The sequence below is a fragment of the Betta splendens genome, chromosome 13, assembly GCF_900634795.4.
Source record: "Betta splendens chromosome 13, fBetSpl5.4, whole genome shotgun sequence".
In the NCBI taxonomy this organism is placed as follows: Eukaryota; Metazoa; Chordata; class Actinopteri; order Anabantiformes; family Osphronemidae; genus Betta; species Betta splendens.
This window is the reverse complement of record NC_040893.2, coordinates 9,135,105-9,160,430: the sequence shown is the minus strand read 5'-3', so window position 1 is coordinate 9,160,430 and position 25,326 is coordinate 9,135,105. Positions and strand designations below refer to the sequence as shown.

The following is a 25,326-nucleotide window of genomic DNA, read 5'->3' as shown; positions in this document are numbered from 1 at the left end:
TCCAACCTTTGCTCTAATCCGAACCAAAACTCAATTCTAACCTCAGCCCTAAAATCACATCTTGACCCTCAAAAAGGCATTTAAAGTTGAGGGGCTCAGCCAAAGGGCCCCACAAGTGACCATAGGGCTCCACTTTGGTAGAAAAAAAGGATTTGGGGCCCCACTCCGATGTAACCGTAAGGACACACACACACACACACACACGCACACACACACGCACACGCACACGCGCACACCCCTTCACGGACAGACACAGCACCGACCAGCAGCCATGGCCGTCCGGAACACGGGCTCTCTGCTCCTTGGACTCGCGCTCCTCCTTCGCACCTGGGGAGGTGAGTGCGCGTGTGACGCGCCTTCCGTTTGGCGCGCGGGTGCGGAGTTCGGTTCTGCCGTCCCGGCGGGACAACGTGGTGGCTTTACAAAGTTTTTGAAATGGCGATACGGTTAGAAGCTGCACGTGATGTCTGAGCCGCTCTGGCTTTACTGTCTGAAACAAGGTTTTTTAGCTTATTCTTCGCTTGGTTCTTTTAAAGAAGCGTTTGACTGCGTTTTACGCGCTGCCTGCTCATTCCACGCTGTCTTTAAATTGCGTTCATGTGCGTGAAGTAGCGTTTGATGATGGGCTGTGTTGTCTGCAGGTTGCGTGTCAAACACACCAGGTGTGGACGAAAGTTGGTTTTGTGGACTTTAATTGTGTGTCCGCGCTGTAACACGGGAGCTCCTCCGCTTCGTGTCTGCTCCCGTCGGTCCTCAGCGCTGTTGCTGCTGCCTTGCTCACTGTTGCCCGGGCAGCAGCAACAGCCTCACAGTCAAACACAGTCCCAGAGTGAGAAGTGAGCGTGAGACGCGTACCGCTTGTTTCAACACGGAGGTAACTTTAGTCAAACGTTTGTTGAATATCCAACGTCAAACCAACTTCACCGCGGTTGTTTTTTTTTTGATACGGCGCGCGGTTGTGCAAGCGAAAAAAAAAGTCCGGTGCTGTTTATGGTTATGGAAGAATAAATCTGCTGTTAAAATTATTTTGACCTGCTCCGGGTGTTTTGTTTATTAAGAGGGGAAGACGTGCAAAAATAGAAGGTTACACTCGCACGGTACAGTGGAATTACAAGCCACTGTGGAACCCAGGAGATGCGCATCGGCTGCTGCTTCACGGCAAAAGATAGAAAACACACACACTGACTTACACCATATGATAAGACGCACGCAATGCATCAATCTTTAAAAAATCTAACTGAAACTAAATTTTGAATGATGAACGATTATTTCCTAGATCTACTGAATCTGTCAGTTTATTGTCGGACAGATAGAGGAAGTTGATGTAAAATATGTCCTGGTTGCTGCGCACCGCGGTGAAGTTGGTTTGACGTTGGTTATTCAACAGACATTCGACTAAGAGTACCTCGTTTTTGCAGTATCGTATTTCCTTTACACCAAACCCATCACCACCTCATCACATCGGTTCCCCTCACAAACATGTCATTGAAAGTCTGCTCCACAATACTGCGGTCAAGTGAGCCGTCGTTCGTTCGTCCGTCGTTCAGCCAGCCGCGCTTCAGAAACGTCTTGCGCCCGTATTACGCGCTTTACAGCAGAGCACAAAACACGCTCGTCGCGACTTCCTCTTTTCATAGCGACACGTCTGGTCTGTTCAAAATATTGAAAAATACGAAACAAAATATTGCATATATAGAAAAACTGTCGCCTAATAAAGATCTGTATACTTTTACTGTAAAATTAGGCATTTATTAGTATTTCAAACTACCGTGTCATACTGTGAAACTTTTATAATTAATAACTTAACTTTGGTGCATAGTTCCAGGCTCAGACCACTTTCCCCTTGTTCTACTAGAGGTGTACTACCACCCCACAAAGATCTGTATATTTTTACTGTATAGTTTTGGATTTATTAGTATTCAAAACTACCATGTCATACTGTAATACAGCCAACTTTGATCATTAATAACTTGACTTTGGTGCATAGTTCCAGGCTCAGACCACTTTCCCCTTGTTCTACTAGAAGTGTACTATCACCACACAAAGATTCTTGTATTTTTACTGTATAGTTTAGGATTTATTAGTATTCAAAACTACCATGTCATACTGTAATACAGTCAACTTTCATGATTAATAACTTGACTTTGGTGCATAGTTCCAGGCCCAGACCACTTTCCCTTTGTTCTACTAGAGGTGTACTATCACCACACAAAGATTCGTGTATTTTTACTGTATAGTTTTGGATTTATTAGTATTCAAAACTTCCAGGTCATACTGTAATACTCTATGGGCCTTATATTCAACTATGATGATGAATAACTTGACTTTAGTGCATAATGCCAGGCCCAGAATATGTCACTTTTCATATAAAAAACTGTGAGTGAGGTTAAGCACACACACATTAAATCCTTTTATTACCATCTGTTAGGACTCCAAAGTGTGACTTTTAATATTGAAACTAAATGTTTAATGTTTAATATAAAGTCATTGAACAGTCAAAAACTGAATATTTATGTGTGAAACATACATTAACGTGGTGGAGGAGTTTGTGTGCCTGAATGACCCCGGGAGCTATGTTGTCGGGGGCTAAATGCCCCTGGTAGGGTCTCCCAAGGCAAACAGGTCCTGGGCTGGGCTGAACTGGAGGAAGTGTCCGGAGAGAGGGAAGTTTGGAGTTTGCTTAGACTGTTGCCCCCGCGACCCGCCCCCAGAAAAAGCGGTTGAAAATGGATGGATACTGAAATCGTTATTTGTTCTCATTAAACCATTTCCCATGTCTGGAGTTTGTTTTATCGAAGTTATTGCCGTCTCTGTTCTTACACATTGTAATATCTAGTTTTGAACACTAAAATGTAAATACAAAATGTATATAACCAAATATTCAGGATTAGATTTAATGCAATTATTCTCTCTTCACAATACAGACTTAAAACAATAAAAAAGAAAGTTACACACTACACTGTTTGTAGTGCAGTACTTATTGGTTTTATGCTTGACTGTAAGGGCCATATTTCAGCATAACATGGTACTACTAAAATCCTAAACTATACAGTAAAAGTACACAGATCTTTGTGGGGTGATAGCACATCACTAGTAGAATAAGGAGAAAGTGGTCTAAGCCTGGAACTATGCACCAAAGTCAAGTTATTAATGATTAAAGTTGACTGTATTACAGTATGACATAGTACTTTCAAGTACTGCTAAATCCTAAACTATACAGTAAAAATACATGAATTTTTGTGGAGTGATAGTACACATCTAGTAGAACAAGGGGAAAGTGGTCTGGCCCTGGAACTATGCACCAAAGTCTAGTTATTAACGATTAAAGTTGACTATATGGCCCATACAGTTACAGTATGACTTGGTAGTTTTGAATACTAATAAATCCAAAACTATACAGTACAAATACAAGAATCTTTGTGTGGTGATAGTACACATCTAGTAGAACAAAGGGAAAGTGGTCTGGGCCTGGAACTATGCACCAAAGTCAAGTTATTGATCATTAAAGTTGACTATACGGCCTATACAGTTACAGTATGAACTGGTAGTTTTGAATACTAATAAATCCAAAACTATACAGTAAAAATATACAGATCTTTGTGGGGTAATAGTACACCTCTAGTAGAACAAGAGGAAAGTGGTCTGAGCCTGGAACTATGCACCAAAGTCAAGTTATTAATGATCAAAGTTGACTGTATTACAGTATGACATGGTAGTTTTGAATACTAATAAATCCAAAACTATACAGTAAAAATATACAGATCTTTGTGTGGTGATAGTACACCTCTAGTAGAACAAGGGGAAAGTGGTCTGAGCCTGGAACTATGCACCAAAGTTAAGTTATTAATTATAAAAGTTTCACAGTATGACATGGTAGTTTTAAATACTAATAAATGCTTAATTTTACAGTAAAAGTATACAGATCTTTATTAGGCGACAGTTTTTCTATATATGCAATATTTTGTTTCGTATTTTTCAATATTTTGAACAGACCAGACGTGTCGCTATGAAAAGAGGAAGTCGCGACGAGCGTGTTTTGTGCTCTGCTGTAAAGCGCGTAATACGGGCGCAAGACGTTTCTGAAGCGCGGCTGGCTGAACGACGGATGAACGAACGACGGCTCACTTGACCGCAGTTCCACAATCGTATGGACGATTTACATGGTTGTATTGGCATGTTTGACGCCGGATGCCATTCCTGACGCAACCCTCTCTATTTATACAGGCTTGGGACTGGCACAGAAGTCACTGGCTTGCAACCCCTTGTGACTAGGTTATATAGTCATGTTGCATATTTTTCATAATATTTTAGTATATTAGTATAATACTGTTATATTTAAAAATAATAATACTATAATATTATTTAAACATATGGTTGTGCCTTGTTAAGGACACGTAGACACACATTTTGGAGCAGGTTTTGGACCAGTAGGTCATATGGTTTGGACGCTAATGAATTATTAAGTTTCATGAAAATCCAAATAATTCATTTACGGTCCCTAATTCAACGTGTTCACGTGCGGAGCGGTCTTGTTCTGTGAAACGCCAAACGCGGATCGCTTAGTCAAACCTGGACCATTTGTCAATTTGTCAAGAGCTACTTTCGAATGTCAAAAGTCCATCCATCCATCCATTTTCCAAGCTGCTGAATCCCATATGGGGGTCGCGGGGTTGCTGGAGCCTAAACTAGCTGGCTATGGGCGAGAGGCAGGGTACATCCTGGACGGGTCGCCAGTCCATCACAGGACAATGTCAAAACTACTAGCAATTGCCCACGGGGCACGTCCTCCCTGCACTGACAAGAAGTGGTTTACTAGTGGTATCTAAATGTGACTTATTATCTGATGATGATGATTATCTGATGATCCTGATAGTGCTGGCTGTGTTTCAGCTGTGCTAGTAGTGGTGAATGGCAGATAGAGCAGAGCAGAGCAGAGCAGAGCAGAGCAATTGGAGCTTCAGCAGCCCTGAACATTATGGGCACAGAAGATGTAATGAACGGTAGTCCACCCAGATGCACTGCAACCCTCCAGAGCAGCCCAAGGAGGGGACTTTGGTTTAGGCGTTGTCACGAACAGTGTCTGAGCGGAGGCGGCGGACCCACATGCACAGCGTCAGAGACTCGTAGGTGCAGATAAGACAGTGTAATAGTTCTCAGGTCAGATACAGGCAAGGGTCAAAACCAGGAAGACAGGTTGGCAACAGTACAAGATGGCAGGCAGGAAGACAGGTCAAACAGGAACAAAATCTACAGTCTGGCAGGGAACAAAGGTAAGTGCTGGTGGCTGGTGGCTATATATAAGCTGTGTGAACACATGATTAAACATAAAGCAGGACAGAGACAGGACGGAACAGAAACCGGAAGTATTACCAAAATAAAACAGGACATGTGAGATGAAAACACAGACTGTGACAGGCTATTCTAAGTATTACACTGACTAATGATTCCTATTTGGGTAACAGCAAGCCGTTGCCGTGACAACTGGACAGCCATGAGACTGTCCGTTGTTATTTATGTTATGTTTGATGGTGATCACGTACGTGATGGTGGATTTTGCTCATTTAAAGATCAATGTCTTTAAATAACAATTGGGAAAGTAGTTCCTGAAAATGGGTGGGCGTCTCCTGCCTCTCATAGCATCTGTCTCCTGCCTTTGACCCACCGGGGCTTTCTTCCTATGTTTTTTCCTGCAGCCTGCATCTATGTCACCATTGCGTAGAAGCACGAAGTTTAGCTTTTTTTGAGGATGATAGTCATCCTCTTTGAACTACCGCCTTATCGTGGTGGAGGAGTTTTTGTGCTTGAATGACCCCAGGAGCTATGTTGTCGGGGGCAAAATGCCCCTGGTAGGGGGTCTCCCAAGGCAAACAGGTTCTGGGTGGCCCAATATGGTGCAGCAGAGGCCCCACCCTGGAGCCAGGCCCGGGGTTGGGGCTCGCATGCAAGCGCTTGGTGGTCGGGCCTATTCTCACTTTCCTACCCTCACCTTTGGGTCATGACCGAAAGGGCAGGATCACGGATACAAGCGGCCGAAATGAGCTTCCTCCGTATGGTGGCCGGGCGCTCCCTTAGAGATAAGGTGAGGAGCAGACTGCTACCCCCACGATCCAGACCCGGATAAGCAGTTGAAAATGGATGGATGGATAGTCATCAATAAACCTTATATTATATGTATTATTATATTATATCTAACTGTACGGTCAGATATGAGGGTAAGTGGATAGTCATTTAAAGAAACTGGACTGTTGGCAGCTTTTTTCTTCCTGATTTGTATCTCAGACCACATTGAAAACTGAGGATTAAACCTTTTTCTTTCAGTGTGGGCCATAGAGATCACCATGGAGGACAAGGTGGAGGTGCACACTGGGGTTTCCGCTAACATTATCTGCACGTTCATGCCGGATTTAGGCAGCACCGACATGGCCATAAGTTGGTTCTATGTGAGTTAACACACACACACACACACACACACACACACACACACACACACACACACACACACACACACACACACACACGGGTGACTAATTTGTCTATATGAGGTTATGTCTCTGTCCTAGTTTGACTTGAAAGGCTCAGGTGAGAAGAAGGAGCTCTACTATCAGGACCCCACCGTCAGGGAGGTACGGCAGGGCACGCCGCTGACGGACCGCATCAGCGTGAGTGGTCCTGGAGAACGAGGAGACGTGGTGCTGACTATCCACAACGTGAGAGTACAGGATGAACTGGAATTCATTTGCGTAGGCAAGCACCTACTTCTGGGTGAAGTGGCGGAGGGACGCACACAACTGAGGGTGTTTGGTGAGATTGCTGCCACTTCCTGTCATCTTCACAATGTTCAATAGTTTTACTCAGCTTTTTTTTTTAATAGGATTTGAGATATTACTGCTTTTCAGCAGTTTGTCATGACACTTCAGTCACTCAGGAAAGTCCTTATTGTAGTTTATTCAATTCCTTTTGCAGAAACACCAGACAGACCCACCATCGAAGGTGTCACCACAGGACTCTCAGTCAATGACATCAATAAAGCCAAGGTAAACAACCGTCATCCATTCTGAAGCCTCAGGCTCCAATGACTCCTTTCGCTCTGTACCTCACAGATCGGCGTGTGTGAGGTCAAGAACGGCTACCCCAGGCCCAACATCACCTGGTACCGCAATGAAATGCCTCTTCGCAATAGCGACGACGGTGAGATGAACTTAGTTTGAAATGTAGTTGCTGACTGAATAGTGTCCTTTAACATGTTTTCCTTCCCCTGCGTTGCTTCAGTGGAGGTGATTCCCAGGGTCACTGTTGAGATGCTGAGTGGTCTCATCTCTGTTAGTAGCGAGCTGCATATGAAGGTAGCGATGGAGGATAAAGATTCCAAGTTCTACTGCGAGGTCAACTACTTTGTTCCTGGGATGGTGAGGATGACGGAGACCGACAGGATTAGCATCAATGTGTTATGTAAGTTTAGTGACTGCTACAACAACTACAGGTAGAAGCTTTGATCGTTAGAGGCACATCTTCAGCTTGTGTTGTTTGTCTCTGTCCGCTTTCAGACCCGTCCACAGTTTTAACCCTGTGGGTGGAGTCGCCAACAAGGAAAATCAAGGAAGGGGACACGGTTCGGCTTCACTGCGCTGGCAACGGGAATTCTCTAACCTTGTTTTCAATTGGGCCTGTAAATGTACGACAGCCGCCGTTTATGTGATTCCTGCCTCTGCGGAAGCAGCAGTGTTTAGCTCTGGACCTTTCCATGTTGTGTCCATCATTAAAGGGTTTTGAGACTGCGGTAGAGGAGCCCTACGTGTTGGTGCTGGAAAAGGTGACCCGTCGGGACGGCGGCCAGTACCAGTGCTCCTCTTTGGACATAGAAACCTTCGACCAGATCTCACAAAAGATCACAGTGGATGTCAACTGTAGGGATTTCATCCTCGCTCACAGCAAAAAACAGTTCACCAGGAGCGCGACTGTACATTTTTACCTCTCAATTGTGTGTGTGTGTGTGTGTGTGTGTGTGTGTGTGTGTGTGTGTGTGTGTGTGTGTGTGTGTGTGTGTGTGTGTGTGTGTGTGTAGATCTCGATCCTGCTGAAGTGATGCCCGGCGACACTATTGTCCTGGCTCAAGGTGAAGAGATGAAAGCCACATGCAACGCCCTCTCATCTTTACCAACTATAACAACCTGGTTTAAGGTAATATACTCAAATATCACAGTAGAAATATTTTATGAATAAAAGATTTTTAAAAAACGTGTCTGTGTGTGTGTAGGATGGAGAGGAGGTCTTCCAGGGCCACACTTTGATGGTGAAAGAGGTGACGCTGGACTCGGCTGGGACGTATTTGTGCAAAGTGACTGTTCCTGAGATCGAGGGGATGGAAACCAGCACCACACTTCATGCTTATGTGAAGGGTAAGTCCCACACACGCTGCAACATTTATTGTTACGTTTAACGGAACGTGAGCTTTTTCAGATGAGGCCAGCGTGTGGTTTGGTGTTGCAGGTCCTCCCAGGATCACCACGGAGCAGGACACGGAGATAGAGGAGAGCGCCGGGAACTCTGTGGAGCTGCGCTGCGCCGCCAGCGGATTCCCCTCCATCAGCATCACCTGGAGCACGGCCGACGGACAGGTACGCGTACGGGAGGGGTGCGTTTGGTCGGCCAGCGTGAGTGCCTCCGTGCTGAGCGGCCCTTTCTGGATGTTTCCTCCAGGTCATTGGGGAAGCAACGAAAACGGAAATGGAAACGGGCGGCGGCGCTGAGAGCGCGGTGAGGATCCAGGTGGACTCTGACATCACCGTGCTCTGCAACGCCTCCAACGAGTACGGCAGCGACGCGCTGACCTTCAGCATCAAAGCCAGTGAGTACGGCAGCAACAAGCTTTAGTTTAGTATATCGTCAAAAACAGTACAGTATTTCATGAGAAATACGCCTTAGTATAGTATGCGATGAAAAAATTGACATTTTATATGAATATAGTGAAAAGATATCGTAGTATGTGGTGAAAGGTGTCGACTGTTCGTGCCCCACCTGCTGTTTCTGCCTCTCATCATATTATTTTTACTGGTCCAGTTCTGCTTTTGTTTGTTGAACAATGTCTTGACAGTTTGTTGTTCACCCCCTCCTGACCCAGTGTGTTAACAGGAAGTGTCCTCCCCTTTGTGCTTCTACCTGTTTTCAGGTAAACATACCACCCCACCAGCGAATACACTTACTACCACTAGTACTACCACGACTACTACAATGTCCACAGGTAAAATATTAGTTACTCCCTACAAATCAAGCCATGAGTCGAGGTAGCATTTGGATGTATAGATAGATGGATGAATGGATGGATGTATGGTACAGTACGGTACAGTACGGTACGGTACAGACCAAAAGCTTGGGCACACCTTCTCATTCAAAGAGTTTTCTTTATTTTCATTTATTTTCTTTATTTTCATGAATGAAAATTGTAGATTCACACTTAGGGCATCAAAACTACAAATTAACACGTGGAATTAAATCCATAACAAAAAAGTGTCAAACAACTGAAAATGTCAAAAGACAAGAGACAAAGAGTCACCTCTGCTGTGGAGGATAAGTTCATCCGAGTCACCAGCCTCAGAAATCGCAGGTTAACAGAAGCTCAGATTAGAGACCAGGTCAATGCGCCACAGTTCTAGCAGCAGGCACATCTCTAGAACAACTGTTAGGAGGAGTCTGTGTGAAGCAGGCCTTCATGGTAAAGTATCCGCTAGGAAACCACTGCTGAGGACAGGCAACAAGCAGAAGAGACTTGTTTACCCACCGTCGCAGCCTGAGGAAAACTGGTTCCTGGGTGTTGAGATTAAACAGGGCTGCTTGTTGTTGGGCCACTGACCAGAGTGGGAACAGGTCACATGGGTCCTCTGTAATAAAACATTTCCTGCCGTCCGTCTCAGCCGTGCATGTGTGTGACTCCTATGACTCCATACGTCACGTCGTCCACTGATCACTGTGCCTCCTGTGGTTTTTCCCAGTCAAAGCAGAATCAGCCTTCCCACTAAAGAAAATCCTCCATCACTGCACCTCTCCACCTCAGGGCACCTTCTCCTCCACAGCACCTTCCACTCCGGCCTCCTAGCGTTCTGCACATTCTCAGTCACTGAATAGATCGTTCTGTTGCTGTGCATGTGGTCGCGCTCCCCCTTCACGCCTGCATGACGTTGCACCTTCCTTCCCTCAGGTTCCCACTGTTAGACACTGTAAACACCACCTAGTGGTGCACGGCATTCCACACCCCCCTATCACCAGTCACTTCCAGTTCTGAACTTTGTGGTTGTTGTGCTTGTTCTCCACCAGAGAGTATCGGTGGTGTGATTGCCGTCCTTATCGTCTACACCCTGCTGCTGGCCGTCCTCGGCAGCATGTTCTACGTCCTCTGCACAACGGGCAAGATCTGTGGCCACTCCGGCAAACAAGACCTGTAAGTGAACCAGAGTGTTCAAACAGCTCTCTTTTCTTTTGATTTTATTGCTTTTACTTTAATTGCATCAGAGATTAAATGATAACGCGCCCATTGCTTCTGCTGTTTCTCTATACGTACATATATTTTGCAGCACTAAAGACCCGTCGACCAAAGATGACATCGTAGTGGAGATGAAGAGCGACAACACGGAGGAAGCCGTTCTCCTGGGGGTCAACGGGGAGAAACTGCCTCCCGGGGACCAGGTAGACGTCCGGTCCCGTGGCGTCTCTCTCCACTGAGCCTTCCTTCAGAAACATCCCCGTCACCTCTCTGCAGGACTGCGTCATGACGTCACCTCTGACACATTTATTCATTGAAATGTCAATGAATAAATGTATGCGTTGGCCTGAACTTGAAGTCATGTGCGAGATGCGAGTCCAGAAGCGACGCCTTGTAATGCTCCTCATATAAATGTTCTTCACTGTTGACGCTGATGACTACTGAGGAGGAGGCGGTGACTCAACATATGCAAAATCAAGTCTGGAGACAATCAACGACCAGAATCTCTGTGCAGCTTCAGACTCCTCCTGACTTTCTTCTCTTTCGGTTTTAAGTGCTTTAATGCGTTTTTAAATTAGTGACATTCAAACCAATTTACCAACAAAGTTATTGTTTGTAGTTTTTAAAAATTATATCAAATAGAGTTTGACTGTTCAATGATTAAAAAAAGAACGTATTCATTTTAATTGTGTTTTTTAAATTGATTCAAAATCATAAATATATTAATTTTATTTTTAAAACATTGGATTTAGGCAAATTAACATTTAGCACCATTTTCCTCTTTTCTTTCTCAGTATCATTTTTGCAATGTTTTTAAACTTGGACATCACACTTGATTGGTGCCAATGTTTAAAGTCAGGCATTAGCAACTTTAATTTCAACGTCGTAAAAATCCTATGCTCAGCTACTTTCAGCAATTCTGCAGGAACTGTTTCCCTAGAAACAGCTGCACTGTGTTATTTGATACTAATTACAAGGCGAACAGAGACTGTGCTGCTTACAGTTCAAATAGATTTTAATAATGGCTTGTTTCCCCAATGCTGACATTCAGTCAACACGTCAGGTCATCTTCAACAATAGAAATGTCAGGTTTGTCTACAAACAAGCTTGAAACCATACAGAGATCAGATGGGGCAGCGACCGAAAAGCCTTCAAATATTTACTTGGACAAAAATGCTGTGTTTTGCTATAACATGTGGCAGTCTTCTAGGAAATGCAATAATGAATTACAGCTCTTGCTCCTGCAGAAGTTACTGAACATGTGTCTTCAGAAGTATATCACAGGTTTATTAGGTTACCTAGGAGTTGATTTGATAGACGAGCCGTCCAATTAGATTTGGGCTTTTTAAAGCAATTACCAAATCCATTACTGAAGACGTACACTGAAACAAAAGTAAAGTGCTGAACCAAGTTCATAACAAGCTCCTATCTGTGTATAATGTGTATAAATTATTCTGTATTATGCATTCTGCTTCCAGTAAGCTGTGTCTTTATCCACTGCTCGTCCCTGCAGACCTTGTTTGTTACTCATCAAAGCAGAAAATACTCAAAGTCTCCTTGATGCGCATGTATCCTATTAGATGAACCAGTGAATAAGTAGGAGCAACAAAGCCAACAGTTGATTTACTTGAGCTGCATCACTGAGTGCATGAATGCCTGAATGAATAAAATGTCCATCAAGATGAGCCGTGCTTCCAGGGTTTCGCTGCTACGTGAACCCTTTACCAGAGCGTTTCCAGGCGGACACCTGTGTGGAGAGCAAGTAGTGACGAGACACGCGTCAGGGCTTCTGCTTACTTTATTAACAGCACTGTGCATACTTCCAATATGATATGAGCTTTAAAAACCACCAAAAAGTTAATGCATGTCTGACTGATGAGAAGCAACACCGCCGCGTGGAGCAACTCCGCCCCCTTCTGGCAGAGAGGTGGAGTTCCCAGCAGGGTGACTGCGGGTGTGAGGCCGACGCTCGCCGAGCCGCCCTGAGGCAGAGCGCTGACCCGAAGACCGGGCCACAAAGAAGATTCAGCGCTGAACTCAAAAAAGGATGAGGCCTGATGCAGTAAAGAGGACACATTAACACTGCACAGCCCTGCCTTTGCAGATCATTACCTGCCGAGCGTCACTTCCAAAACAAGGCCTTACTCTAAACATGGTGAACATCTCTGAACATATGGCACTGCTCATAGAATTATTCACATAAGTTAACAAAAGCTTTGGAACAAAACGCATGTACAGGAATGCAAAAGGAAATAAAACAGCCATTTATTTCCATCTCTATCAACTTTACACTTTTCTTTAGAGTGACAGTATCGAAGCACAAACTGGTGTACTGTGATCAACAAAGACTGAATGGAACAGCGTCCTTGAATCAACGTCAATAAAACATTGGTACAGTACTGAGGACTAAGAACGTCCCCATTTGTTACCCATCATTCTAGAATTTCTCAAGGCAACTAGGAACAAAAAGAGAAGAATTAGAGGATGGCGAGACAGCGCAGAGACAGCTTCCAGTCAATACAGAGCATCACTTAGAACACGCTCAGGCTATAAGCCACTCACACAATGACCCCCCCAAAAACAAGACGAAGCCGACACATTCTTCATATGCCGAGAGGCTGAGGTACCTAAAATCTCCTCTTACTTCTCCTTAGTACCTGAAGGTGACACGCTCTCTACTCCCGCAAACATCGGAAACAATACAAAGACGTGTGCAAGTTCAACTGAGACCAACAAAAAAAATAAACAAATAAAGCAATTATCTGTGTGTGACTTCATGAAGCAAATGCTTTTGACCACACGTCACCTGGATGGGGCGATGGCTGACAGGGCAGCCGCCATCTTGGCCATCGAGTCGCCTCTGATGTTTGACCGCCGCGGTGAACGCCTCTGGCCTGATGAACAATATTCCTGAGTTAGTCCCTACGATCGGCCCAAATACTGATTCGGCGTAGGCTTGGGGTTGGGCCAGCAAACCCGTGAGCCTACTTCTTGAAACGCCTCAGCACTCTCCCCCCTTCTACTGGGCGAACACCCACAGAGAACAGAAACTGCTGCGAAAGCGAAGCTTCAATCTAGCACAAAACGGCCGGGTTCCTTATCTAAAGCGTTGCTTGCCATGATACCCTTAATAGTATCATAGTATCTATTATAAAAAAAAAAAGATTTTAAAACACTGCAGAATGGACAGCTTGCGAGGGCTGCAGGCTCACAGGCCGTTTGTACTTTCAAGCATGCTACATTATGAACTGGAGAGAAACACACGATACTGTCACTTCAAAGAAACAGAATGACGGCTAAACACAGTATTCACAAATGTACATTTAAGGCTTAATCGTTTAGCACTAACAATAGTAGCAGCAGTGAAGCACTTCTGAATTAATAACAATATTTATGACAATAATATATTACCAAAGTCATTTTTTTGTTTGGCATCACTGGGCTGAGCTGAGGACAGAATCCCGAACCAGTCAGCCAATGAAGTTGGATAAAGACGGAACGGAAGCCGTCCAGCCGCCGTGAATCGCCCTGCACTAGCCCGTGTGGCACCGCGGGGTCGTCAATTAGTACGTCCTCCCCCAATAATCTCACTGCCCGGCTCTACAGCTACACTAAGCCCTGCCTCCAGTTAGAGCAGTAGTACGTTTACAGAGCATGGGTCCGGGCGTACGCGCTGTAATTCCACATTCATGTAGTACAGGAACAAGGGCCTATTTAGGTCTGGCAGACACACACAGACTTACATGCATGCACACCCACTCAGAACAGTCACGCGCATATGCAACGCACACCCCCGCCAGATTCCAGACCCCACACCATCGTCATGCTACTTCGAGAAATACGACACGACAGAGCGAGCGCTCCTTTTCCCGAAGAAAAAGGAGGAAAGTACCGCAGCAACGTTAATCAAAGGCCATAACAGACTGAATTCAGAACGACAAAGCTCCTCTGCACGTCTTCAAAGCTGCTGCTCACAATCACGTCCTGGTGACAGACAACCTCCTGCACACTGGCACCCCTCAGTCTGACAGAAAGGGCCCCGTCTCCCTTTAATGGTCCCCGTCTACCCATACGGCTTGTACCAACAGTGACCCCTCAGCACTTGAATTCATTTCACATACTGTATATGCACGTACTGTATATATTACACACATTTAATATATATATTTACTCATATATTAAATTCTCATATAGACATACATTTTTAGTTTTATTTGTGAGGTGTCGGTTACATTTTCAGCAAGAGGCTTCGACATGACAGGTAAGAATGTCTTTTCAGGATTTCGTTCAAAGTCTTGCAACGTGCGGCGGTCCCGTCGGCGCTCCACACGTGCCGAGTCAATCCCACGGAGATGTTCTTGAAAGAGAGAAGGCCGGCAGCAGAGGTTCGAAGAAGGCCAGACACTGTTGAAAGCGTATGGAGTGCAGGGCACAGTTCCGGAGATGCCGTGAGCTCCCCGGAGTAACAGCCAGTTAAAAATCCACAGGGGTAAAAGGGGGCCAGCCGGCGCCACAGCTACCGCTGCAGGCAGTGGGCTTCGGGCTGACCGGTGCCAGCCTCAGCCCAGCCAGGCTGGGCCAAGCTAGGGCGACAGAGCCAACGTGACAGCGCGGCACGAGGAGTGTGCTATGTAAGAATATGGGCGGTGGAGGGGATGGAGACAAACTCACGCAGGATGTTCTTGGCCATTTCAATATTGTCCTGTGCAATCATCAGTGCTTTCTGGATGTCGTGCTGGGAGTAGCCCTGACTCATGAGGTGCTGGATCTCGCTACTGACGTGGGGGTTGGCCTCTCCTCCGGTCGCCCCGCCGCTGGGTGGAGCGGGGACGGGCGGGACGGGGCTCGGCCGACGCTCTGAATTGATTCGTCTGGGCAGGGGCTTGGGAGGTCGCTCCGGAGCTTCCCCCGACTCTGAGAATGCTGCAGGAACAGTGAGAAAGCGTGCGTGGCCATTTAAAGACTAAATGTATGGAACACTAGTTAAAAAAAAAAATCTGAAACATCTTTAACAGAATTAGACAGTCTCAAAGTCAATATGGTGAATTATTTGTTCTAAAGAAGTTATTCTTATCTAGACTGAAAAGGTTCAGCATATGCAGCATGAAGAGAGTATGGGTGTGAAGCAAAGCTGTGATCACACTGTAGATAGGTGAACGGGTGACCTTTCCATTAGTGCAACCTTTATTCAAGTTCTTCATCAAGAGTCCAATTATGGTGTGAGGGCCACTTAACTGGTTGACAGACACAAAGCTTCAGATGTTTAGCGCAAAAGCTCAACACCTGGTGATCATTAATAAATGTCAGCTCACAGCAGAGACATGGGTCTAATACAAGGGATGGAAGGCCGCTTCATAACAAACCAGCTGAAACTTTTTGCCACTCTGTTGGTGCTAACATTTAATCTTTTTGGTAACAAGAGCCAAGGTTTCTCCACCAAAATCTTTTGTATTCCTGTGTTGCCCCCGAGTTCTCTCTTGTCCAGTATAATGATGTATTGCTATTTAGTAAACTTTCTTTTTTGTCACTTCTCTGACAGAGCTGCTTTAGTGAGGTGCGAGCATCTGAAGACTACAAACACACTTTTGTGTACAATACATTTACATCAAAGCTGCTTGGAGTTTCAAATATAAATGTTTAAAAGCCATTGTGTTCATGCTCAGACTGTGGGATTATACTCACAAGCTGCAGCGCCAGCATCTGAATCTAAAGAAAGCCTGTTGAAAGCAGCAGTGGAAGATGAGCATGAGGAGGAGGACGACGATGAGGAAGACCCTCCTATTTCTGAAAGGGTCCGTCTGGTTGGGGGCAGAGGCAGCCGGGGTTTTGGGAAGTCATAGCCAATGTCCTCTTCTTCCTTGTCCTCAGAGGAGTGGTCTCTGGGACCGTTGGACATCACCAGAGGGGGCAACTCTGAATAGTCTGGGAGGCACAGAGGAAGTGTTACTACAGATATATGACACATTACTAATTTGTCATTTAGTCATCATCCAATTAATAATTGTTTTGGCCAGCTAGTGGGATGCTTGACTCAAGTATTGATAATAATCCAATAATAATCTGCGTGGATCTGCATAGATTAGCAATACCTGAATCCCTGGCTTGTTGCGATCTGGACTGGACATTGTACATGGCTTCATACATTAGTTGCCCATCTTCTAATTCAGTCAACGTCAGCCTACAGCGATAAAATGATCAGACACCGTGCTGCAACGTCCAGAGATTTCATCTGCATGTGCAACAGATTCCCTGAGTGTTTTAAATACCGTGAGCTGACTGCGGAGACTTGTGTTTGCGTCTGGAGTGCTGATGCAGACTGAGGCTGTGGAGGACGGGGGACTTGCGGGATCTCCCCGATAGGCGCTGCGTTAATGGGGGGCAAGACCGGACGAGAGCTGGGGATCATGTACTCCGACTCCTCCTCACTGTCACGCGCCTCCTCTCCTGTCACAGGCCTCTGGGCTGCAGTTGGTCTGCGAATTCAAAAAGCATTTGTGATGTAAATTTGGCTTTTTGAAAAGCGAAACATGGAAGGTTCAATTAAACAAATACAGATAAATACCTGGTTGCCATTGCATAGATTGCATTGGCTGAGACCGACGGCTTCACCTTGGGATTGTCATAATCTTGACCAGGTACTGCAGGAAAGTTCTGGCAAAGAAGGAACTGAAATTTTAGAAATTTAAAAGGAATATGAACTACATAATGGCACCAACAGTGAACTTCTGCAGGCAATGTGTTTGTAACTTAATGCGACAAATAAATCCAATAGAAATTTTGTTGTGTGGTTCTGTGGGTGCTCTAACCAGCTGCTGGTCCAGACTGAGGGACATCTTCTGTGACTCTGAGCGGGTGTCCAGAGCAGAGGGCAACGCCAGGGGCAGGGAGTGGCGGTTGGAGAGCTCCCTGACACCTGCTCGAATGTCCCCTCCCAGATTGGAAACTTGAGTGGATGAGGAGGAGGGGGACGAGGAAGATGACGTGGGAGCCTTGGGAACGGGCCTGGAGTTCCACTCAGTGAGGGGCCGATTCGGAGGCGTGGGAGGGAGCTTATCGCGAGTAGGCTCCCCAGGAGTGCAGGGTAAGGGCCGCCTCGGGAGCCGTCCTTCAGAGGCTGTTCCAGACGCAGGCGGGCGATCTGGGGGAGGGGGAGGAGGGAGATCCCTCAACGCAGGGGGGAGCGGAAGAGGTTTGTCTTTGTGATGAGATGCTGCCTGCAGGGAAGAAGATCATTAATAGTTTATGTTACAAATCTCACATAATAAAATACTGTGTGTAACAAAGAGGATACGCATTTACCTTAGAGGTGACCCCTGGACTCGAGGCCCCGGGGGGGTTCAGAGGCCTATGTGGTAGTAGGTCTAATCTAGGTGGCACAGGGGGAAGAGGGGACTGCGGAGGCATGGACATGGGTGATGGAGGACGCTCCACCTGCATCACATTCACAAGAATAGAGATGAACATATGACAGCGTTCTGCTATAATGAATTTGACGGCAAACAGCTCGAGGTCTGCATGTGTAAAGACAGTATTGCAGCAAATGCTACCTAGACATCTTTTCATTTAAAGCCATTCATGTTGCATATAGATTCAGAGAGAAATGCACTTTACCCAAAGTTACACGTCTCATCTTATTTCTCTAAGTTGATCACAACACACACAGGGGGATACACTGCTATGTTGATGGAGTAGCTGTCCATAAATGGTTGACTTATAAGTCTCTGTGGTCACTTGTGTCCTTGGACAAGGCAAAGGGATTATTTATGTGAGGCTCGTAGCATGTGGTATTTCTATTAAACCACTTTATTACAGGGAGACATGGAAAAGACAAGAATGTAATGCTGTAACTTTGTCACTGATTATAGAACTAAAGTTACAAAAACTGTGGCTTTATTATTAAACCCCACTCCTGAACTCCACACCGTTTGTTGCCATGGAAACTTCAATGTGTGGCTGGTGAGAGATGAGCACCTTAAGGCTCACTCTCATTAATTAGTCAAGCATATCCATATCCACCATATGTTGAAATTGTATACAGCTGTTAATGGTGCGGTAGAGGTTGGATACTGAAATGTGGTCATCCAACTTCCACTGGTCACAGTCAGTTTCCACAGCAACCAATGTGGTCTCCTCAAATGTGTTTTTTTTTTTACTCAAAACAAGACAGAAAATATCTCACATATATACGTAGCAAAACAACATATTAACGTGGTAGATCCAAGTTCTTCATAGTATACAATTTTAAGAAACGAGCAAGGATGAGATAGAGGCAAGGCCAGCAATCAAAGCCAGAGAAATTCCAGAGACCACATCAAAGTGTGTGTGATCTCAGGCTTTCACCTACTCTATAAGAAGGCTAATGCACACACTGTTTCTTAGATGTGTGGCAGCGAAAAATGTCTCCCATACTGAATACAGAGAAGCACAAAAAAAGCTGCTGCCTTGACACCAGAAGTAGATGAAAGACTTCTGATATGAGCAGTGAGCTTGAAACCCCCAAAACGTGAAAAGGGCAAGGCAGGGAGTGTTTCATCTGTACAGAGACAACCTCAAAAACACAGGAGAGGACAGAGGTGCACCTAGAGCACAGAGTTAACCAAGCCAGTGCCTAAATGTTTTATCAATGGGAAGCATCAGGACAACCAGCCCAGTTTCATGACTGAAAACTGCAAAATTTTTTATCTCAGTTAAGCTCAATTAAGAATTTTCACACACCTTTATATTTTGTACGAGTTTGCTCATCATGAGGTGGGGATCTTCAAGTCGGTCATCATCGTCGTCGTCATAACTAGGTGAAGGAGCGCCCTCGGCCCCGTAGGCGCTTCTACAAGAGCCCCCGCTGTTGTCCTTAGGGTCAAACGGATCCACCACGATGGGCTCGGTACCCTTGATTTCACAGCGACAGAAGGGGCATCCCGTTCCCTGACCTTCCGACTCCTTCAGGAGTAGGAGCACACGCAGATACAAGGTCTTACATGTGTGCGTTTATACATTTGTTACATTATGTCTTCTCTTCAACAGGTATACAGTAAGTTCAATCATTTAGCTAGGAGAAACCAACCCACACACAACCCCTGCATCCACACAGTCATACCTGCCAGGAAGTAAGGCAGGAAGTGCACATGAGATGACCACAGGGCTCAATCTTCACATCCTTGTCGTTCTCAGCACAGATCTTACATAGCTGAAAAGTAGAGCCCATCTCACAGTACAGCTCATATTGCTCCTGAGGGGGAAAGAAAATAGGACGACTATTAGCTTTCAGTGCCTAAACACAGTAACATCATAGGCTACGAACAGCACCTGAGTATTTTCAAACAGGTCAACACAGGCTGGGGCGAGAAAAATGAGTAGGTTCATAAAAACATCTACAAAAGTCTAAGAGGAAAAAGATTGGCAATTTTATAACGTACAGCACTTTCCTTAACCTTGTAAACCAGCTGCACATTACAAGACAGAAAGACAGGTTTGCTATAGTACTTAAAGGCTATGACAAAGGCTAGAGACCAAGCACCAAAAACAATACTTAAAAGATGAGCCCTAAATATGCACTGCTCTGACCTGTGTGACTTTGATGTGGTCTTGAGGCGAAGGCTCACAGAGTCCTGTCAGGTCGGGGTTTTGGGTCCGGCCATCGGGGAACAAGTAGCTAAAGAAGCAATACATAAATTTAGATGGCATGCACAGAAATTCTCATGAAACTATTAATCTTTCAGTTGTTATCTTTAGCTTGTATGATTAGACTGAGCCTACAACTGAGAGGCTGCCGTAATGTAATGTCATCACATAATCAACACTATACTCTACATGCATCAACTACTGTGCCTTACAAATGGGTCAGATACTGAAATTAGAATTTGATAAATGTTTTGTAGATGTAGGCGATCTACTGCACATAATGGGCATTTCCAGTTTTCTATCAGGATTTGATTTAGCGAAGAGACTGGCCAACCATAGCTTTCATTAAATAGAAGAAATCATCGTTGGCATAAGAAGATGAGTTTCAGGCCAGCCAGCTAAACCACTGACTGAACTGCACATTAGAAACCAGCAATTCTATTCTGGTTATGATAACACTGGAATGATGAGAACAAGCAATATGATACGGCTGGATTGGTTTAAAGCTGAACGGCAGATTTAATCGTGGCTGCAAACAGAGCTGCATAGTATGCAGAGATGTGTGCTTTGTGGGAAGCGAGAGGCATCACATGAAGACCAAAATCAGCCCAAGACAGATTTGCAAATCGAAGGGCCTGATGAAAAGTCAAGAAAATGACATGTAAATATGCAAAATCAAAAGCCAGTGGACTTACAATCCTTCTCTGAAGCCATCTATGAGGGCCTGGAAGAGGGGTTTATTGTGGGGTATGGTCTGGAGTATGTTTCCATCTGCTGTCACATAACCGATGGCCCACTGGCCCAGCCGCGTGCAGCTCAGTCGAAAGATGTAACTGGGAAGGGAGAAATATGAGAAAGAAGGCTGAATCAGATGTGCCTTTGGTAAACAAAAAAAACACATTTTAGAATTGAAAATAGTGCAACTCAAGAAATGCATCCTCTGAGAGGAGAAGCCAGTGAGTGTACTGTACATTACACCTCTATTACACACTACGATTGAGACATACTAAGAACACTACATTTGTGTCATCCAGAAACTTCATGGATGACACAAATACAGTAAGATATTATGGAGAAAACATTGTTGGTAATGGTCTGGATATTAGGCTGAAATTACTGCTGTAGCCTTAGAGTGATCTGTACTCGAAAGGCTATAACTGCTCAGATGTCAGCGTGGCCCTACACAGGCCAGGCCTAAACACTGACATCAGCTCTCAGCATACAATCAGGCTATTGAAGGTACCAGTGCCATGCTGCTCTGGGTCCTTCACACACAAGTCAAGATGCAAACACACACAAACATCAATGCTACTGTAGGAAACTGTACAAGGCTTCTGTACAGGTCCTGTCAGTAACTGCAATCATGCAAAACCAAACTGTGATGATTATTGACTAGAACCATTAGACACCTGCTTACGCACACTGTGACGTGCGCACACTCACATCCTGTCTTGAACTCTGCAAAAAATTAGGTTAGCTCCCGTAAACTCAAAACCAACGTGTTGTCTCGGAAACACATAAACATGGTTACGCCATGCGTCTCATTGAGTTCCAGTAAGGGAAGTAAGAATCCTTCAGCTAATACAAGTCCTAGACACGTGTTAATCATAAAAAAGAAGGGCTAATTCAAATGAGCACGGCGCTTAAAAATGGAGTCGCATGAACAAGACTATGTCATAACTGAGACCACAGATCACTGTATGTTTCTATGCTTTAAGTCTCACCTTCCAGGCTTGTGAATGAACTTCTGCAGTCGTGCTTTGACCTCATCGTAGGTGAGGAAGGCCATGTACCCAGGGTGTGTAACTGCCAAGCTGTTCCAGTTCCGCAGCAGAGACGACCAAGGCTGGCGCACACACACACACACGCACGCACAGAGAGCGAGAGAGAGTCATCTGATGTGTGAGTGGATGAACAGTGATAACCCAGATGGAGCAGGGGATGACACTAAAACAACCGTTCCGTGAACCTTAGTGCGATTTGCAAACATCTTACAGCACAGCTCATTTGACATTAAGAGGATGAGAGCAATTAAACTGACGCTAACAGACTGCTTCACAAGTCATATGTAACAACAGGTGGATTAAACGCTTTGACACGCAATAGCAAAATACGACTCTGTAGCATATTGACGGAGTATGGCAATGAGGCGGTGGTTGTGCAAGTGCGCCCACCCGTCTGTCTGGAGTGTGAAAGGAAGAAGAATTAACACATTCATGCTGACACTGAGCTACAGAAGTTGTGGCCATGGTTAAAGCTGCGCAACAGCGCAGATGTAAAAATATCCCTCTTCTGTTGCGTTAGTGAACCTTAAGGGGTTGCCCTGACGCTCTGCAGCTTCCCCTTATACATACGCATTATAATCAGATGCTGCATATTTAGACTGTTTGCACACAGGAAGTTGAAACTGTCGCCTATGCTGGACCTGATGTTCGAGGTCCTGTTGCACTCTTTGTGTAATCACTTACACCTCCAGCCTGTGATCTCTTTGCGATCACAGGCTGGAGGGTTAACAAGTGTGTTGACTGATGTCAAACATTTTACCTATTAGCAAGTCCATTTGTTTTTAGTTGCGACTTATTTCCTTTTGGATATAACCCGCTTTGTTTACACAATCAATTTGTTCTCAGTATATACCCATTAATAATCGGCAACACAGAATTTAGCCTCAAGACACAGCAACAACTGAAATATTTGAAAACTTTGTTGTAAACATAATGCGTGAAGAACAGGGCTTAAAATGGCCACAGGCTCACTTCCTCTTCTCAGTTTGAGGACATTTAGAGGAGGACAGTTTTTTCTGTATGAGGGAGTGTTGTTGGAAATGTCTGTAATGTGTTTAGGCTCCATTTAAGCTGCCAGTGCCCTGCACAGATGTAGACATGGATAATGTTACCAAGGGAATAAACAACATACAATTTTGCATTTGAGACAGGATGAAAGAGGTTTCCAACAACGTTGAGCCAACTGCATTAAGGAAGTTTTATATGGGAGATGATGTAAAACATAATACAGCTTTCATTTGGCACTGTGTTAATTAAAATACTTGAACAAGAGAGTCTTTGAAGATGATGCCTGATATAGCTGCTGTCTGCCTCTTAGTTTGTTAGGCCTATTTTCGCCTGCTGCTTCATTCTATGCTGATGAGCCACCAACACTCTACAGCCCTGAAGTGCTGGCTTATTCCCATCGAGTTCTTTATTTGACGTGTTCTTATCCTGAGTGCATGTTGTTCATCTAGCAGTGGGAACGTGCCATCTTTGGAGGTTAATCAGTATCTATTGACGCATGAGATTAAGTATTTAATTGTGACAGAACTGCCTGGGGCTTATGGGAAACTAAAAACAAGATACAGTATATGCCCAATGCCAACATATTTGTACTGAACGTTTTAACATCAGTCCCAATTGGCAGAGCAAATAAATCGGCAAGTATCCTACTAGCTGAGTTGATCAACTCAAGCGAGAAAACAAATGGCAGATTACTTTAAGACGGTTTGTTGCTTAAATTTATTCTACGGGGCTTAAATCATGCAGCATGGCTAACAACCTGCTGTAAATTACTCATCATACTCTCCTGCAGACCAAGAAAGAAGCAGTAACGCAAGTAAAGGTACAAAGTGTGGGTGGGCTTATTACCTGGAATAGCCTGGTGAAGATGTCAAACTCAAAGACGGAGATGTAGTCGTTGCAGGTGAGATCTATAGTGGACTTGAGGGCCATGGCTTCCAGTCCTGAGCTGATGGGGTGAAACTCATGGAGAGACTGACGAAACACCTTCCAAGACACAATGGTCCTGTCACAAAGGAAAATATTGTATCTTGTGAAAAGAAGTATCGTGCACAGTGCTGTTTTATGAATGTTAAATTTTAATCATTTTCTCCTTAACATGTAAAGATGCACTATATAAACCAAGTCGTCAGATGAACATAAAACACATCCCTGCAGTGGATAAATACAGATGTTAAAATGTGAAAGGTGAAATTTTAGACGTTTCTTACTGCTCTACATTTACTAAAATGCCTAATACATCAATGTGTAGTTTATACAGTTTATTTTCTAATGTTCCAAGAATCTAGCCTGGAACCAATGAAGAAAAAAACAGACACTTAATCTGAGAAAAATGGCTTGACTCACTTGTCCCCGAAGGCTCGTCTCCAGAACTCTGCAGCATCCGCCTTGGTGATCCGGAAATTGTCGCCCTGGAACAGGCCGTTGGGGAAGATGGCCTTCAGCTCAGCCAACATGTGGCTAAAGATCAGCGATAGCTTGGTAAGGTTCCGCCTGTGCAAGTTATGAGGAGGGGTAAGAGTGTGAAACTCAAGGTACAGTATTTTCAACTGCAAAGTCAGTAGTTTTGTGCTTGTTGGAGCTCCCCCATAAACAAGAAGCCATTTATTCATATACTCATTTTAAATGTAAATAACATGAATGAAACACCAGACTATAAACAGCATGACAAGCAGTCATTTGTTGCAATGAAAAAAAGCAGTGATTCAGCAGTGGCTGAATGTCAATGATACAAAGATAAACGTTCTGTAATTTCTTGCACAAGGATCTAATTTTGTTTTACAGTATTGGCATGTTTTCATGTTTTTCACTTGTTTTAATTTACAATGTTAGGATGAAGCACATATTATTAGACACATGTGGAACAGAGCAAGTACAAATACTGGAAAACCTGCAGCTGTTTTTGTTAAGACAGTTGCTTCTTTCCTGCACTGGAAAAAAAAAAGCCTTGACACTGCAGCCATCTGTCGCAGCTGATGAAACGGATCTATGAGATTTTTTACTTTGCTCATGTTTCACTGGAAGCTTTGGGAAGATGTTCAAGCTGTGTCACAGTGCCACACTCATCAAGGTTAATCTATTTGTGCCCATGTGATCAAGACGGCAGAGGAGGGAAAGTCCGTCACTAGAGCTTAACTCCTGGCAATCATTGACCATAAACCTGCAACATCAAGTTTCCTAGATTACAAAAATGGTGCAGAATATACTGAAAACTGAATCGTGACCCACTTTCTCTCTCATTGGTCTTGCTAATATGCGTGTTATTAATCAGAGCTCCATGGCTTAATGTCTTGACATTCTGTGCAAGGAAAGAAATACTGTACTAGACCTGGATGTCATGAAATGAAGAACACTGTTCAGTTAATAAATAAAAGGAAACCTATTTTGGCTATGGTGAGGGTATCTGCCATTTTAACTAGGATTTTGCATGTAAGGCAGCACGGA

At 44.6% G+C, this 25,326-nt stretch overlaps 2 protein-coding genes across 4 annotated transcripts in view; one reads left to right on the top strand and one right to left on the bottom strand.

The window, feature by feature from the left end:
- Window positions 1-186: 186 nt before the first annotated feature.
- On the top strand, window positions 187-12,159 carry LOC114867981 (cell surface glycoprotein MUC18-like). Of its 3 annotated transcripts, XM_029171207.3 has the most exons (15): window positions 187-335; window positions 6,319-6,440; window positions 6,561-6,801; window positions 6,964-7,034; window positions 7,101-7,188; window positions 7,270-7,449; window positions 7,545-7,672; window positions 7,763-7,904; window positions 8,063-8,178; window positions 8,255-8,396; window positions 8,488-8,615; window positions 8,698-8,845; window positions 9,167-9,238; window positions 10,309-10,432; window positions 10,566-12,159. In XM_029171207.3, the coding sequence occupies exons 1-15, from the start codon at window positions 272-274 to the stop codon at window positions 10,711-10,713; spliced, it is 1,914 nt and encodes a 637-aa protein (XP_029027040.1). In that variant the 5' UTR covers window positions 187-271; the 3' UTR covers window positions 10,714-12,159. The 3 variants fall into 3 exon arrangements, with proteins under 3 accessions (XP_029027040.1, XP_029027041.1, XP_055370134.1); XM_029171208.3 differs by lacking the exon at window positions 9,167-9,238; XM_055514159.1 differs by lacking the exons at window positions 9,167-9,238; window positions 10,309-10,432; window positions 10,566-12,159 and adding an exon at window positions 9,987-10,285.
- A 95-nt stretch (window positions 12,160-12,254) lies between these two features.
- Window positions 12,255-25,326, bottom strand: part of cbl (Cbl proto-oncogene, E3 ubiquitin protein ligase) — a 27,124-nt gene continuing 14,052 nt past the window's right edge. Inside the window, exons 3-16 of the mRNA XM_029171200.2 lie at window positions 24,229-24,375; window positions 23,731-23,887; window positions 21,817-21,938; window positions 20,788-20,925; window positions 20,036-20,123; window positions 19,569-19,700; window positions 19,190-19,411; window positions 17,774-17,905; window positions 17,281-17,688; window positions 17,037-17,125; window positions 16,741-16,947; window positions 16,564-16,652; window positions 16,157-16,396; window positions 12,255-15,397 (exon numbers count right to left, since the gene is read on the bottom strand). Coding sequence (XP_029027033.1) covers window positions 15,102-15,397; window positions 16,157-16,396; window positions 16,564-16,652; window positions 16,741-16,947; window positions 17,037-17,125; window positions 17,281-17,688; window positions 17,774-17,905; window positions 19,190-19,411; window positions 19,569-19,700; window positions 20,036-20,123; window positions 20,788-20,925; window positions 21,817-21,938; window positions 23,731-23,887; window positions 24,229-24,375 — 2,467 coding nt within the window. The 3' untranslated portion in view covers window positions 12,255-15,101. The remainder of the gene's footprint in view (window positions 15,398-16,156; window positions 16,397-16,563; window positions 16,653-16,740; window positions 16,948-17,036; window positions 17,126-17,280; window positions 17,689-17,773; window positions 17,906-19,189; window positions 19,412-19,568; window positions 19,701-20,035; window positions 20,124-20,787; window positions 20,926-21,816; window positions 21,939-23,730; window positions 23,888-24,228; window positions 24,376-25,326) is intronic.